The following is a 15,545-nucleotide window of genomic DNA, read 5'->3' as shown; positions in this document are numbered from 1 at the left end:
TTACACTTAGAGAAATTAATTACTCCTTTATTATTAAACTTTACCATAAAGGTTACCCCGTAATCTAGTGATGAGGGTGAAAATGGAAGAGGTCCCAGAACAATTGTTGCATTATAAACATTCTGCTATTTAACATATTTGATGTTATGGGAAACTGGGCTGTCACATATTTCAGAAGGAAGAAATGTTGAAATCAGTTCTGCAAGTGACTATGAAAAATATAATCTAATTAGCTAAGCTAGCAAATTGATAGTGGTAAAATTGTTTTGTTTGTTTGTTTGTTTGTTTGTTTATTTCAATACTGCCCCAAAGCCAAAGACTCTGTGCGGTCCACAAAAATTAAAACCACTAAGCGCAGCATAAAACAATATAAAATATGAAAGCTTAAAACCACAGTATAACAGTACAACCAGTATAAAACCTAGCAGCAATGCAGAGATTTAAAATACAGATTTAAAACACCAGAGCTAAAAGACTAGGAAGCTAAAATGCTAAAATACTGGGAGAATAAAAAGGTCTTCACCTGGCACCAGAAGGAGTACAACGTAGGTGCCAGGCGAATCTCTAGGGAGCTCATTCCATAGCTGGGGTTCCACAGCAGAGAAGGCTGTCTTCTTGGTAGCCACCCACCTCACTTCCTTTGGCGGGGACTCCTGGAGAAGGACCACTGAGGATGATCTTAGGGTCCGGGCAGGCACATATGGGAGGAGGCAATCCTTCAGACAGCCTGGCCCAAGACGTTTAGGGCTTTGAATGTTAAAACCAGCACTTTGAATCGGGCCTGGAAATGGACTAGCAGACAGTGCATCTGGAAAAGTACTGGCATAATGTGATCTCGTTGGCCAGTTCCTGTTAACAATCTTGCTGCCTTATTTTGGACTAGCTGAAGTTTCCGGACCGTTTTCAAAGGCAGCCCCACGTATAATGCATTGCAGTAATCCAGACGAGAGGTTACCAGAGCATGGATAATTGTAGCTAGGCTATCTCTGTCCAGATAAGGGTGTAGTTGGTATATCAGCCTAAGCTAATAAAAAATGCTCCGTGCCACTGAGTTCACCTGTGCCTCAAGAGACAGTTCTGGGTCCAAGAACACCCCCAACTATGAACCTCATTCTTTAGGGGAGTGCAACCCCCTCCAGAACAGGTTACGCATCACCAGCTAATAGTACCTCCATCTTGTCTGAACTGAATTTCAGTTTATTAGCCCTCATCCAGGCAATTACCATGCCCAGGCACTGATTCAGAACAGCCACTGCCTCACCTGGGTTTGATGAAAAAGAGAGGTAGAGCTGGGTATCATCCACATATTGATGGTACCTCAGCCCACACCTCTGGATAACCTCCCTCAGTGGTTTCATGTAGATGTTGAACAGCATAGGGGATAAAATAGAGCCCTGTGGAACCCCATGGCATAATTGTCAAGGCTCAGAGCAATAATCCCCCAGCACCACCGTCTGGAATCAGCCATCCAAGTAGGATCGGAACAACTGCAGTAAGGATACCATGGTTGATGGTATTGAAAGCTGCTGACAGGTCCAGAAGAATCAACAGGGTCGCAGTCCCCCTGTCCCTCTCCCAGCAGAGGTCATCCCACAGGGCAACCAAGGCAGCTTCTGTTCCAAAACCAGGCCTGAAGCCCGACTGAAATGGATCTAGATAATCCATTTCATTCAAGAGTGCCTGGAGTTGTCCTGCGACCGCCCATTCAAGCACCTTGCCCAGGAAGGGGATGTTGGCCACCAGCTTATAGTTGTTAATGTCCTCGGGGTCCAGGTTAGGCTTTTTCAGGAGTGGCCTGATTACCGCCTCTTTTAAAGGGGCCAGCACCACTCCCTCTCTCAAGGAGTAATTTACAACCTCCTGGTTATATGCATATATTTTAAATAATAATGCGTATATTTTAAACAATATGACACTAAGGGAACAATTTATCCGTGCAGTAAAACAAATCTAGAATTCTCTGTGCACAGTTTAAAGGACAACACTATTTCATATGAGGTGGTATTGAAAATTTAGAACATATTACATGGAATTCTTGTTTCTGTGTTGCATTCTGTTATTTATTTCACTTTCCTTTCACTTTGTAGTCTGTAGTTGCAAGGGCACTGCTAAACCGAATACAAGAGGAAGCTGGCTATGTTCCTGTTTACCTAAATTTCTCTGCTCAAACTTCATCAATAAGGACACAGGAGATTATTGAATCCAAATTAGAAAAGAAAAGGAGAAATATTTTAGGTGACAAGGTTTAATGATATATATTCTTTCCTGAATTGTGCTGGTTGTGTGTCTTGTAGTTAATTGTGTTTTGTTTTGTTTTTTGCTGATCCACTCCACAGCAGGCAGTGCCCTTGCTCAGCAAATAAAAAGGCAAATTATCCTGTAATATCTTTTGATTTCCCTCCAAAATGATGGGGAAGGTTAAGTAATGTTCTTTCACAGTTTGGAGATAAAGCAGAATAACTACACCTGGAAGCTGTAGTTAAAAAGAAAGCCCACAGAGTTGTCCGATTTTAAGTCAGCTTAGCTTCAGTTAATGTAGGCTGTAATGTGATGTAGTTCATTCAGTTTTACACAGGAGGGCAGCATTGACATTTGAAAAATCTGATATATTTATTTATCTTAGCATATTATAATGAAAAAAGATTTATTTAACCTGAAGTTACTCTTTATTGTGGGCATATTTCAGTCATCCTCCTCACCATCACCCATGTATACTGCTCCTTACACAGAAATTTTCTGCTGCTGCTATTTGCCCCCTTCCATGAACTGTAAAACAATACAAAATGTGCAAAATAATATAGCTTTGTTTTACTTAAGAAGTAAATCCAATCAGGTGCACTATCTAAGAGCACAATCAAATCATATATATTGAACATCCACACCAGTGTCAATTTAGATCATAGTAATTACTAGGGTTGCTGATTAAAATTGCCTAAAAGTGAATTTGGATCAAAATGTAGGGTTTCGTTGAAGGAAAACAGGTGTACGTAATGTTGGGCAGACATAAATATGAACGTTGTTTTTGTCATATCACAGCATATTCATCCAGAAAAAGATTATGTTGCTTTTTGCAACAGGGCAATAAACAATCTATAGTTTTGTATTTGTATGTATTTTTGTCCTATCTTAGCCATTTTGCAATAGTCTTGTTGAATTCCCCCAAAATATATCAGACAAATTCTAAATTGCAAAACTTTATTCCTGAATTTTCCTTTATTCTTATCCAACCTTCTCAAATCGTCTATTTTTGTGCGAAGACCAGTTTGAAAATCATCAGATTGTTCTGTAATCCAGTATGGCCTAGAATTACATAATTTGTGAGAAACAGCCTATGGTCACAAAACCCATGTGATTGTTCATCTTCCTGTCTGCTACCTGTGATTGCTCATCTGCCTACTCCTTAGCTTGCCTTTGCATACCTTGCCATATCATGCCTCAATCTTTCATGTATAGAGTGCTACCCTGATTTGGTCTTAAACATGCCAATGGACTTTACAATAGTTTTCACCACCTTCCACCCTCCATGCAGAAAAAAATGAGATAAATACAGCCATATCCATTACATCCAGTAGTTAAAAGGAACGAGACCTGAAGCCTCCACTGCTGACAGTCTTACCAAGACTTAGGTACAGAACATCTGACAACGTCTGTTTCAAAACCAATTAATTGTTTGCTCCCACAGTTATCCTAAAGAGACTATAGGAGTATTTTACATTTTCAGTTAGATGCAAAGTCACAGAGCCTTCTTGCACTACATAAAACAGGTCTGTCTGTTCACTGCTTAGCAGAGGGCTGATAATACAGCAGTTGCCACTGTATGCATTGTGACTGAAAATCATATTTTTAAAATATCAGAGATACCTTACCAGCTAGATGCAACATGTCAGAGAGACCTCTAATTTACAGAAAGACTGTGTTATAAATGTCATAGTACATATAGAGGCATACACTGTGAACAACTGCCAAGGACTGAAGCACTTGAAGAAAGCGAAGGAAGCAATCCTACTGGGATAGGTGGCCGCCTCCAAACTCGGAGGCGACCGCTTATTCAATGCAGGGCAGGAGAAGCCCAGAGGGGATTGTCTCCTCCACGCTTCTGCCACCCTGCATTTGCAGCTTGGTAGCCATTTTCAGCTGACTAGCTGTGGGTAGTCAGAGCGAGGGAAGCGGCAGCCAGGCAGCACCTTGGATGTGTCGTACCGGATTTCCGACTTCCCCACCCCGACACGCCCCCAGGAACACCCCGTTTTTGCTGCTCCATGCTGCTCTTCCGAGTATGGTGCGCGGGGCTGTTCTGCACTGGTTATGAGGCAGTGCAGGAGGGGATGAAGGTCAGTTCTCAGGGAACCAACCTATCCTATGGCCGTCTAGCTGCTGACTAGAGGCCATAGGATTGCGCCCTAAATGAACTAGAAAAGCAAGTCTGTGGGTAAGTATGTTCACCAGAAAGTTGCAGTCATTCTACAACAAAGTATAAAATAGTCCCTTCCCCACAAAAAAATTCAGATAACTAATATTTGAGAATGGCTTCTTGGTCAAGAAAATATATTTTTATTATTCTATTATATCCCCTGAATGTGAGGTCTAGGTCTAGAAAATAATTGTTGGAGAGCCTGCAAGGGGCCAGCATTCACAGTTCAGTTCCATGGAGATAAGTTAAAGAAAGCTTGAATTTGAATGCACAGGCAGAGAATAGGACCAGATTTGGAAATACCAGGCTTGACAGCAAGAGGCAGGCAAACAGCCCAGACTGGAAACAGCAGTTCAAGGAAGGCAGAAGACTGAAGCACAAGTATCGCAGAGGATGCAAGTTTGACCTTTTATATGGGTTGAGCTCCCAAGAAGCTGAAATCCTTTGTGAAAACTGAAAGTGTCAGTATTACTGTTTCATAAAGATCCAGAAAGCTTAATTTGTGGAAACAATGTTACAAACCAGAGTGATTTATTATTTACTGATATTCTGTTGTGACAAATATTAACAAAATTCAAAGACTTTAAATTATCAACTTTTTGTTAATCAGCTTTCATCTTAGGGATGCCTATAACACTGGGAACTAGCTAGCTAGTTTTTGAAGTGTAGCTACTAGTTTTTGAAGTTTAAATTCTCTGTGTAGTCTTGTTACTTTGGGGAGACTTACTAGCAGTGGTTTGTCTATTCTTTGATTTCTTAGGAGCACCAGGGAAAAAAAGAGTTGTCATTTTTGTGGATGATCTTAATATGCCTAAACTAGATCGTTATGGCTCTCAACCCCCAATTGAGCTACTTAGACAGTACCAGGACTTCGGAGGGTTCTATGACCGAGAGAAACTGTTTTGGAAGGAAATACATGTAAGTCTGCCTTCAGTTAGTTGTGGCTTTGGATGTTATAATTTGAGTTCCCTCTATTCTGACACAAGCTGTCCAGAAAAAATGTTAATTGCCCACAAAAAAGCTAGAAGATTGATCCCGGTATAGCTAGTGAGATGGACCAGCATCTCCATCCCAGTTCACACAAACACTAAACTACATAGTAGCTGCTGTAAACGCAGTAGGGAAGCTGTCCCGTGCAGCAAACTGTTCATCTGCAACAGTTTGCTATGTGAATCTGATTACTTTTGCTTGTCACACGTGCCAAAAAAGAACGTTGTGGTAAGCCATTCCATTCCATACAAAAGACTTTCTGATTAGAGCAGCAGAAGTACAGTAGATGCAGGTAGGAAATGGATTCATGATATGTGGGAATGTGAACACTGTCCCTGCAATGTCTGTGTAAACATACTTATTACCTCTATTTCCCATTCTGCCTTTGGGAAGCTCAGCAGGTCTTTCAGGATGTTTTCTGTTCTAGGCTATGATGTGTTTGGTGAGATATAACATTAGCAGAAGTTAGTGTCAGGAGGAATGGAGGCAAGATAAGACAATCCCTTACTTCTTGCAAGGATATGAGACAAAACAGCCACTTGTTTCAGTCTTTTTCAGAGAGAAAACTCTCAGTGGTGGTGTTTCCTGCGCACTAAGTTTAAGATGAATCACCTAAATAGGCATCATTTTTATGAATATTCCAAATATATTACAAATACACTGAAAAAGTTGTTCTCAAAAGTTGGAGCTGAAATGGAATGTATATGTGACAAATATAGCTTGAGAAAGATGAAATATCAGATTGTTAAGAGACATGTGGGACAAAAGAGAGCCACTTATGTTCTTCCTGATTTGTGAGCCTCTTCTATAGTCATTGGCCCTTGTCTAAACTAGTTAGGACTTGGTTCTGCTAAACCTCACTGGTTTGTAATAGCCTCAGGAGACAATCCACTAGAGTACCGCAGCTTTCTGACTGAGTTCCTCTTGTACTTGGCAGAGTCAGTACTTATAAAGATGTCTATGCAGACCTCAGACCTTTTGGGGATACCCTTACACCCAAAGGCTGTGGGAGAACATAGAATGAGACAAGGTTCAAGACAGCACAAATAATTTTAACCTAAGTTGAGCTGTCTTGACTTCTATAGTATACAGGATTTCATAAGTACACCTCAATGCCAAATTAAACATAAGAAAAGGGAATCAATCATGTTAGCTGAGCTGTAGTTTGCTAAAAATCCAGATATTTTAACATAAGAAACAGGGCTTTGGAGAATTAAAGACATTACTAAGTATTATGTTCTGACACAAATTGTCTGTGATCTTTTCCCCCTAGGATGTAACTATTTCTTCAGCCTGTGCACCTCCAGGTGGTGGACGTAATCCAGTTACACCACGTTTCATGAGACACTTTGCTATGCTGTGTCTTCCAACACCCTCTGAGCATAGCCTTAAACAAATTTTTCAGGTCAGTAGCAACTTCCCCATAGTTACAAAGAACAAAAAATAGATTGTTCTGTATATTTTGTCATATGTGATCCTTGACCTAGACAGATCCTTAGCAGCACGTGTCACTTTCTGAAGTGTTGTACATATTTTGATGCGCATGTATGCTTCTTATTGAAGATTAGTATTGAATCCACAGAGAGTCCTATCCCAATCCATTTCATTGCAGTTTGCATCAGGTCTGTGGAAGCTAAATGAATAATTCTGTATCTCTGAATAATTAGCCAATTAGTAACCTTCCAATCCTGCTTCAATTCATTTTTGCTTCATTTAAGATCTTGCTTTAAATGTGATCTTAACAGTGCAATCCAATAGATGTCTACTCAGAAGTAAGTTCCATCAAGTTCAATGGGACTTACTTCCATGTAAGAGGCTATAGGATTGAAGCCCAGATGTTCCTTTCTTACCCTCTTCTTTACACACAGCTCTTTGAAAATTATTATATGTTGAATTTTATCGTGACAAGCCAGACTTCTCCAACTTAAGTGTAGTTTAGAGCCCTAATCCTAGATAATTGTAAATATGCTTTACCTAATATTTTTGTTTTTACTGAGTATTGTGAGCCCAGCCTTGTAGCCCAGTATGCATCTGGTTTTGGTTTTGTTTGTTTTTTGTATGTAGATCAAATGTTGTGAATCATAAGAAGAATGGTCATTGTCAAGCAAGACAGCAATAAGCATTACATCACGTTTTGTTTATACAGTGCCCCTCATGCATAGATCACATAGGGATATATCATGTCTATATTTTATTCATCCTGCCTTTATTTCTAGGTGGATTTTAGATTTAATTAGGTCAGAAGTTGGCAGCTATATTGGTGAGCAGAAGAATGTTTGGCATAGAGAGGAGTTAGAGGACAAGTCCTTTCTCATTTTATACATAGGTGAATGAGAACAAATCCCTACACTGGCATGCTCACTTCCTAGGAAGGAGAGGAACTATGCAGAAAACATGTGTCTGAAGTGAATGAGCCAGTGAAGTGAGCCAGTGTGGTGTAGTGGCTAGAGTGTTGGTCTAGGAGTTGGGAGACTCAGGTTCTAGTCTCCGCTCAGCCATGAAGCTCACAGGGTGACTTTGGGCCAGTCACAGACTCTGAGCCCAACCTACCTCACAGGATTGTTGTTGTGAGGATAAAATGGAGAGAAGGAAGATAATGTAAGCTGCCTTAGGTTCCTTGCCAGAGGAAAAAAGGCAGGTATAAATGCAATAAAATCAATCAATCAATCAATCAATGCTAATTTGGCTAAAAGGCACATTTTCTTTGGTTAAGAGAGTGTGAGGGAGTGCTGGGACAACAGGCAGATGGCTACACTCTGGGTCTGGCCCAGCAACTCTCAGTTGTCTACCATTGAATTAATTTACAAGAATGTAAGTTAACAGAGGCCCTGATGCAAACTGAAGCAAGTATTCAGTTTCCCAGTGCACTGAAGCAAGTATTCAGTTTCCCAGTGCAGGTTAAAAATTGCTTCTCCAACACTCCATGGAGGGCATTCCTTTACTTTGGGATGGCACATCCCTCTGGACCATGTAACAGAGTCGATTTGTCACTTCTTCAGGGGGAGGAGTCATCCTGCCCTCCCAGACCAGCTCTGTCTACCGAGCCATGCAGCTGAGTTGAGCTGGTGCTCTTAATAGCCCAGCTTCTTAGTCACTTTAGGCCTAGTTTTTCCTTTCGTTTTGCTTTTGATTTTATTCCTTGGGCAGCTAGTTGTTCCTCCCCACCTCTCCTTACCAGGGATCCTACATCACATAGCTTCCCTAGGGGTGGACTCACAAGCAGCCGGCCTTGATTCGGCTTGGAAGTCAGGTGCCAGAGCACATGCCCGTGTTGCTGTTCCCAGGCCTTTTCACTGCGGCTGCGGAATAAGCAACAGCTGCGGCAGCCAGGAGGATGGCCACCTGCACTCTGCTCCCTTCCCTCTGTATAGGGCAAGCAGAGAGTATTGAGCCCCAATTGCTCTGCTGGCGCTCTCCATCATGGCAGAAAGAAGCACTAGCCCTGGAAGCCTTAGTTGGAGGCTGAGCAGGCAATGGTCCTGACAATTGGGGTGCAAGTTTGGCACCAAGAGGGGAAAAGCATTCTCCTCTGCACCAGGACTCAGAGGTCAGTGTTGTAGGCCTGCACCCAAGCCAGACCTTGCAGGGGAAGGGGCCATGGTACACTGTGCAGCCTGGGTTCACAGCTTGGTTTCCATGCACATTTCAAAGGCCCTACCAACCAGGGGAGGGATACACCCAGAGAGGGATCTTCCTTGGCTTCTCTTTCTTCCTGTAAAAAGAAGGGAAAGAAGAACAAGCACCATAGATTTAGGGGGAGGTCTTCCCACAGCTGAAAACAGGACCATAGATCCTCCTCCTCTAGGTCCCATGAGGACCCCCCTTTGGCATCCATCTTGAGGGGTCAGCTAGTCCTACCCCCCTCCTCCTGCTGCTCTCTCAACAAGGCAAAGAAGAGAACTAGGCTCGAGAAGCCAATAGCCCACTTAAGGGCTCGGGGGTGGGGTTTATTGGTTTATTATCACAACAAAGCAGTAGTAAACGGTTTTCATTTATTCTGTTGGGGATGAGTCTGACTGAAAAAACAGTGGCAAAGATGAAGGGCAGCTCTCTGAGGAGGAGCTCGAGCCTTCCAATTCAAAAAGGAAGCTCTTTTATACAGAACTGTTCTCAGCATTGCTGGTCAATACCAATTCCTTTTTCTCCAGAGTAGTTTATCTATGGGCATAGGATATGGCAGGAGCAGAGTCCATGCCAAAGCCTTTAAAGGATGGTCTCAAGAAAACTGCATATACAGCTGCTCTCCTTGCAGATTTGGCATTAGATATTCTACAATTCAGTGCTAGAGCCATGGCATCCAATTCCTTGGCTAGAAGGAACATTTGGCTACGTCATTGTGATGCAGACCTTGGTTTACAATCTGGGCTTGCTAATTCTGCCTTCGAAGGAACCAACCTTTTTGGTGGTCCACTGGAAGCAGTGAAATGCAGGACAAGAAAAAGACATTGCCAACCACTAAAAAGAAGGATTGTAAGCCCAGGCAGCAGTCTTCCTTTTGAGGTAACAAGACCACACAGACCACCTGTTTCACAGGTGGTTTCAAGAATAAATGGAACCATTCATCCAGATTCTCAGGGAAAAGTCAATTCTCCATCTATCCTTCCTCCACCATTCAGGACAGAGAGAAACACCAATCCCTGACGCTGACAATCTACCCCCTCATCAGCACATAGGGGGTTGGCTGATGCATTTTGCCCCTATGTAGATCACTACCATCTCAGACAGATGGGTTAGGAAGACCATAGCTTGGGGCTATACCCTGGAATTCTCTTCTCAGACCAGGGACAAGTTCATTCCTTCTTCCAGGGCAAAGAACCCAATAAAGCACAAGAAATTCTTGAGAGCCATAGAATATCTCCTAACCATGGCAATAGAGCCAGTTCCTCAGACAGAAATCCACTTCGGGGTCTACTCCATTTTTTAATTAGTTCCCAAGGAAAGCAGGGACATACAGGTGATACTGGATCTAAAATGGCTCAACAAGCATATTGCCAAGAAACATTTAAAAATGGGCATACTCTGATCCATTGCGGAAGCATTGGAACAAGCAGAGTTCCTCGATAAACCTGTCAGAGGCATATCTGCATATTCCGATAAGGGACTCCCATCGTCGATTCTTGAGGTTTTGGTATGACAATTGCCATTTCTAATATGGAGCACTGCCCTTCGGCGTGACCTCTGTGCCAAGAATTTTCATCAAGGTGTTGATAGCTCTTGTGGCTCACCTCAATACCCAAGGGGTATTGATCCACCCTTATCTAGGTGTCATCTTGATCCAGTTTCCTTTGAGAAACAAATGCCTGATGACATGGTGTCATCCCTGCATCAACACGGCTTTGTGGTCAATATGGAAAAAGTCCTCTGATTCCCACCTAATGGCTGACTCATCTAGGGGTCCTTCTAGACACAGGGAAGTTCAGGATGCTATTATCAGAGGAGAGAGGTGTCAAGTTCTGGAACTGCTTGTCCACCATGATGGCAGCAAAGTGGGCAGACCTCATGAACCTAGCCAAGCTTCTGGGCCTTCTGGTGTCTTGGGCAAGGTTACACATGCAGCTGCTTCAACACCATCTTCTCCCATTCCAGGACCAGATAGCGCAGATATGTCACACCTGAGTAACTTCATATCTCAGGTTAGATCTGAAGTGGTGAATGGAGCCACTAAGTTTAGAGAAAGGTGTCTTCCTGATGGTTCTGGTTTGAAAAGCACTCACCATGAATGCCAGCTTATCCAGCTGGGGGCCCCACGTGGGGAATGCAGGGGACTTGGTATGACAAGGAAAAGTGTCACAGCATCAATTGACTGGAACTTCAGGCCATTTTCCTAGGACTTCTGGCATTCCATTCACCTCTGTTGGGCAGCCATGTCCTGGTCAGGACAGACAACACCACAGCCAAAGCCTACATTGACAAACAGAGAGGGATGAAGTCCTCATCACTGAACAGGTTGGCCTGGGATATCCTAACATGGGCAGAGACCTCCCTCAAGTCCATCTCAGTGGAACATCTAGTTGGAGTGTCCAATCTGACAGCAGACTGGTTGAGTTGAATGTCTCTCAAGGAATCTGCCATGCCACACAACACACAGGTTCCCTACCTTTAGATCATTGACAAGGTTCCCGTGTCATGTAGCAGCAGGCAGAGATGCTCTCGTGGAACTATGGCCAGAAGTGCTACTGTACACCTTTCCCCCAATAGCACTTTTCCTCAAAATGATATGCAACATTCAGAGAACTTCAGCAGTAGTTGTCCTGGTGGCTCCATATTGGCCCCTGTGTCCATGCCTTCTGGACCTGATAAATATGTCAATCTGGCATCCGTGGCAATTACAGCAGGAAGGATCTTCTTTTCTGGGGTCCTGTGCTACAACCACATCCAGACCTCTTCTGACTAACAGCCTGGAGGCTGAAAGGCAGTGGTTGTTAAACCTTGGGGTATCAGGAGTCTGTTCTTAAGACCCTTCTGTCTTCCAGATGAAGTTCCACTAATAGGGTCTATAATAACACTTGGAAGGCTTTTTTGGTGTGGTGTCAGAAGAATGATAGGTTTCTGGCCCCTTGAGGCATACAAGAGGTGATGGGTTTTCACCAGATGGGGCTGGATAAGGGTCTGTGTAGGAGTACAGTTAAGAAGCAAGCAACTGGTTAGCAGCATGCTGGGATGCGAAGGGATTCCTCCCATTTCATCTCATCCACATCTCCAAAGGTTCTTAAAAGGAGTGGCTCTTCTTAAACCCCCAGTTGTACATTGCTTTCCTACCTGGAACCTGAACTGGGTCTTACAGACTGATGGGTAGTCCATTTGAAGCCATGGCCATGTATTCTTTTAAGCTGCTTAAACTTAAGTTGCTTAAACATTTTTTGATCACTATAACTTCAGCAAGGAGAGTTTCAGAATTAGGAGCCCTCTCGGGTGCTCCACAGTTGTGTATTTTTCATCATCATATTTTTCATCATCAGTACTTTGTACCGAGCCTTCCTTCATCCCTAATTCCGCTCTACATAGATCTCAGGAAATTTATCTTCCATCATTCTGTCCTAAGCCTGTTTATCCAAAGGACTGGAGTTGGCATAAATTCGATTTGAGAAGGGCATTGAGGTTCTGTTTAGACAGAACCACTACCCAAAGGGTTTTTAGCTCATAGACCTTTGACTCTAAGATCTTGGGGACTAAGGTGTCGAAGTCTTCCATTTCTAGATGGTTGAAGGAATGCATTGTGCTGGCCTATCAAATGTAAGGGAAGGACCCACCTGGGGGGATCACTGTTCATTCCCTGAGGGGGGCATTGGCACCTGCTGCCTTTAAGGGAGATTTTCCCATCATGGACATATGTAAGGCAACATGTAATTCACATGTCTGTTAAGCATTACAGAATTGACACCGTTTCTTTGGCAGAAGCTGCTTTTGGTGCAAAGTGTCACAAAAGATGCTGGTGCACTGAACGCTGGTCCCTTACCCGCCCTGTTGATGTACTGCTTTGTTATGCCCCAAAGTAAAAGAATGCTCTCCATGGAGCTCTGGAGAAAATGGAAATTTCCTTACTGTGAATTTTTGTTCTCAGGGCTCCACAGAGGGCATTCCATCTTCCCTGCCAGGGGCCTAGTATATTATTCTGTTAAGGAGGAAGAGTTTGGAGTGCTTTTGGCTTCTGATGCCACAACACATGTGGGGGGCAGGTAGGCAGGCAGGGATTTCTGGCCTGTTTCCCATTGCTGCCTGGTATGCTTGCCCTTGTTTGTTGATGTCAGGGTGGAAACTGAGCCCATAGAGCCCCAGAGCAGTTCTGATTCTGAGGAAGAACCGCAATCTGTGGGAGAGGAGCTCGCTCATCTCTCACAAGCACAGCAGCTGGCAGAGATTCCTCCTGCCAGCATTCCTGGGAGAGATAGTGACCCTGGCAGTGAGAGAGCGCTGGAGGGGCGCTTGCTGGACACTCGGCGCAGACGCAGGGAGCGACGACAGATGGAGGGTGCCGAAAGGAGGCGTTCCGCTCATTTGGCGCTCAAACAATGGTCACGTCCCGAGGACCCAAGGGAAAGAGGGAGGATCTCTCCATAGCCCATAAGTTCAGGGTCTTCCCGTGGTTCCCCTTCAAACGGGGACCAACTGCCTTACCTGGAGCTTAGGCTGTTTTGCTATCTTTCCCCAGTGCTGTTTCTTGCTTAGTCGCTAGTGATTAGTATCTGAAAGAGTCATAAAGGAATAAAGCCTTGGAAAGAATCCTCGTCGTCTGTGTCCTGACTTGGAAGGGACTGCAAAAGGCAGCTAGGGCGCTCCTGACAGTTTTTTAAACTTGTTTAGTTGATCATATTCATGTTTTTATGCCATTGGTGTAGATTTACTTTTTCTCCCTTTAGTTGTGGGGTTGAGGGGGTTTTCTCTGTTCTACCAGCTCTGTCTGGGAGGGCAGGGTGGCTCCTCCCCTTGAAGAAGTGACAAATAGGCTCTCTCTACCTGGCCCAGAGGGAGGCACCATCTCAAAGTAAAGGAATGCCCCCTGTGGAGCTCTGAGAACAAAAATTCATGATAAGGAAATTTCCATTTCTTCGTCTTCTGAAATGACGGCGAAGAAAAAAGCCTTTATCCAAGGGAATATATAATTGTGAATGTAGCTACGTATATAACAGAACATTGAACTAGATCTGACTGCCTTAGGTTCAAAGTAACTGTTTTTTGATATATTCTCTTGAATAAGGGCTTTTTAGGATGAAACACATTGGTACATTCATTACTTGCTTGGTACAATAAATATTCTGCAGCCCTTCTGAAATCTTTGTAATAGTGCTTGGTGCCATCACCCTTTTCTGTGGCTTCACAAATTAAAGCAGTTTTGAAAGACCAACAGTACAAGCCAAATATCGACATTCCAGCCATGTCCACTGAGTCACATGGTCCCACAGTGAAATCTTTGCCATTAAGGACTACAGCTAATAAAGCCATAGGGAGTGATCCAGAGCCTTGTGTGTTCTGCAATGCTCACATAGTGCACTTGCCTGTAAATGCTTCTCCATTGACTTTAATGGATTTGTTTGTACACACGGAACTGTCACCTTCACTGGAAGAAATGGGGAAGTTTTCCGGATATGAGATGGCACTCACGCACACACAATACATCAGTTACTGAAACAATTATATGAATACAGGGTGTTTTTTAAGTTCATATGAAGAACTGTAGTTTTGAAAAAAAAACTTGGAATCACAGCTGGTTTGATTAGAGTAAAAGAAAGAAGCAAAATAAAACTTTAATTTTACTTTGTGCTTAAAAGTTTTGTTGTGTCATTTTTCCACGGTTTAGGCTATTTTAAAAGGCTTTTTGGCTGAATTCTCTGCAGCGGTAAAGCAGAGTGCAAAAAGTATTGTGGATGCTGCTGTTGAAATATATCAAAGAATGAGCATTGATCTTCTCCCAACACCGGCAAAATCCCATTATGTGTTTAATTTACGTGATTTGTCAAAGTGTGTGCAAGGTAACGTATATGTTTTCCATATGGCACATTTTCTTTTCCAATTCTGTGTTCATATTTTCAATCATTATTTTCTCTAGTAATTTCTTACTAGCCACCGTATACTTTGCGATTTCAATATTACATGTTTTATATCTCAGTGCATTGTCTGTGTGCATGTTTTAGCTTTAAATAACTTCATATAATATTGGCAGTAAAGAATAATGAAGCACATTGTATATCTTTAGAGTTACTGTAAATAATTGAACACAGAAAGCCTGTTTGAAGAGACTAGAGAAAAACAGGAATACAGAATTGTATGAAAGAGAAGAGGACAGCCAGTACAACAGTGTGTAAAATAAATTGTGCTGTTAGCTCATCAACACCATGTGTTACTCATAATGATGTCTGCAATGCAAAATGTCAGGGATCATACTAGCAACATTTGTTGGCTCAGCTTGCTCTGGAATTTGAAAACTCTATGCCTCCAGAGGCTCTTGTATCTGCAGCAGATGTGCACAATGACAACACATGTAGCTTTATAATGTTTCCCGATAGATGTACTCTCAGAACTAGCAGTGTTACCAATAAGCTGACCACAAAAATGTACACATGGGAATTACCTGTAACGTGTATCTCTTCAACACATAAAGAGCATGTTGAGTTATGCCGGATGAGTGAGAATCCACTCTTACGCTGCA

At 42.9% G+C, this 15,545-nt stretch overlaps 1 protein-coding gene across 1 annotated transcript in view; it reads left to right on the top strand.

Moving 5' to 3' along the window:
- The window catches only part of DNAH6 (dynein axonemal heavy chain 6), a 246,436-nt gene that overhangs the window by 75,416 nt on the left and 155,475 nt on the right, over nt 1-15,545 (top strand). The window contains exons 39-42 of the mRNA XM_084834830.1: nt 2,088-2,235; nt 5,172-5,329; nt 6,675-6,806; nt 14,697-14,868. Coding sequence (XP_084690956.1) covers nt 2,088-2,235; nt 5,172-5,329; nt 6,675-6,806; nt 14,697-14,868 — 610 coding nt within the window. The remainder of the gene's footprint in view (nt 1-2,087; nt 2,236-5,171; nt 5,330-6,674; nt 6,807-14,696; nt 14,869-15,545) is intronic.

Source organism: Heloderma suspectum, chromosome 2 (assembly GCF_057233095.1).
Source record: "Heloderma suspectum isolate Gila_16-S chromosome 2, 16-S_ref, whole genome shotgun sequence".
In the NCBI taxonomy this organism is placed as follows: Eukaryota; Metazoa; Chordata; class Lepidosauria; order Squamata; family Helodermatidae; genus Heloderma; species Heloderma suspectum.
This window is presented reverse-complemented; position numbering and strand designations above follow the sequence as displayed.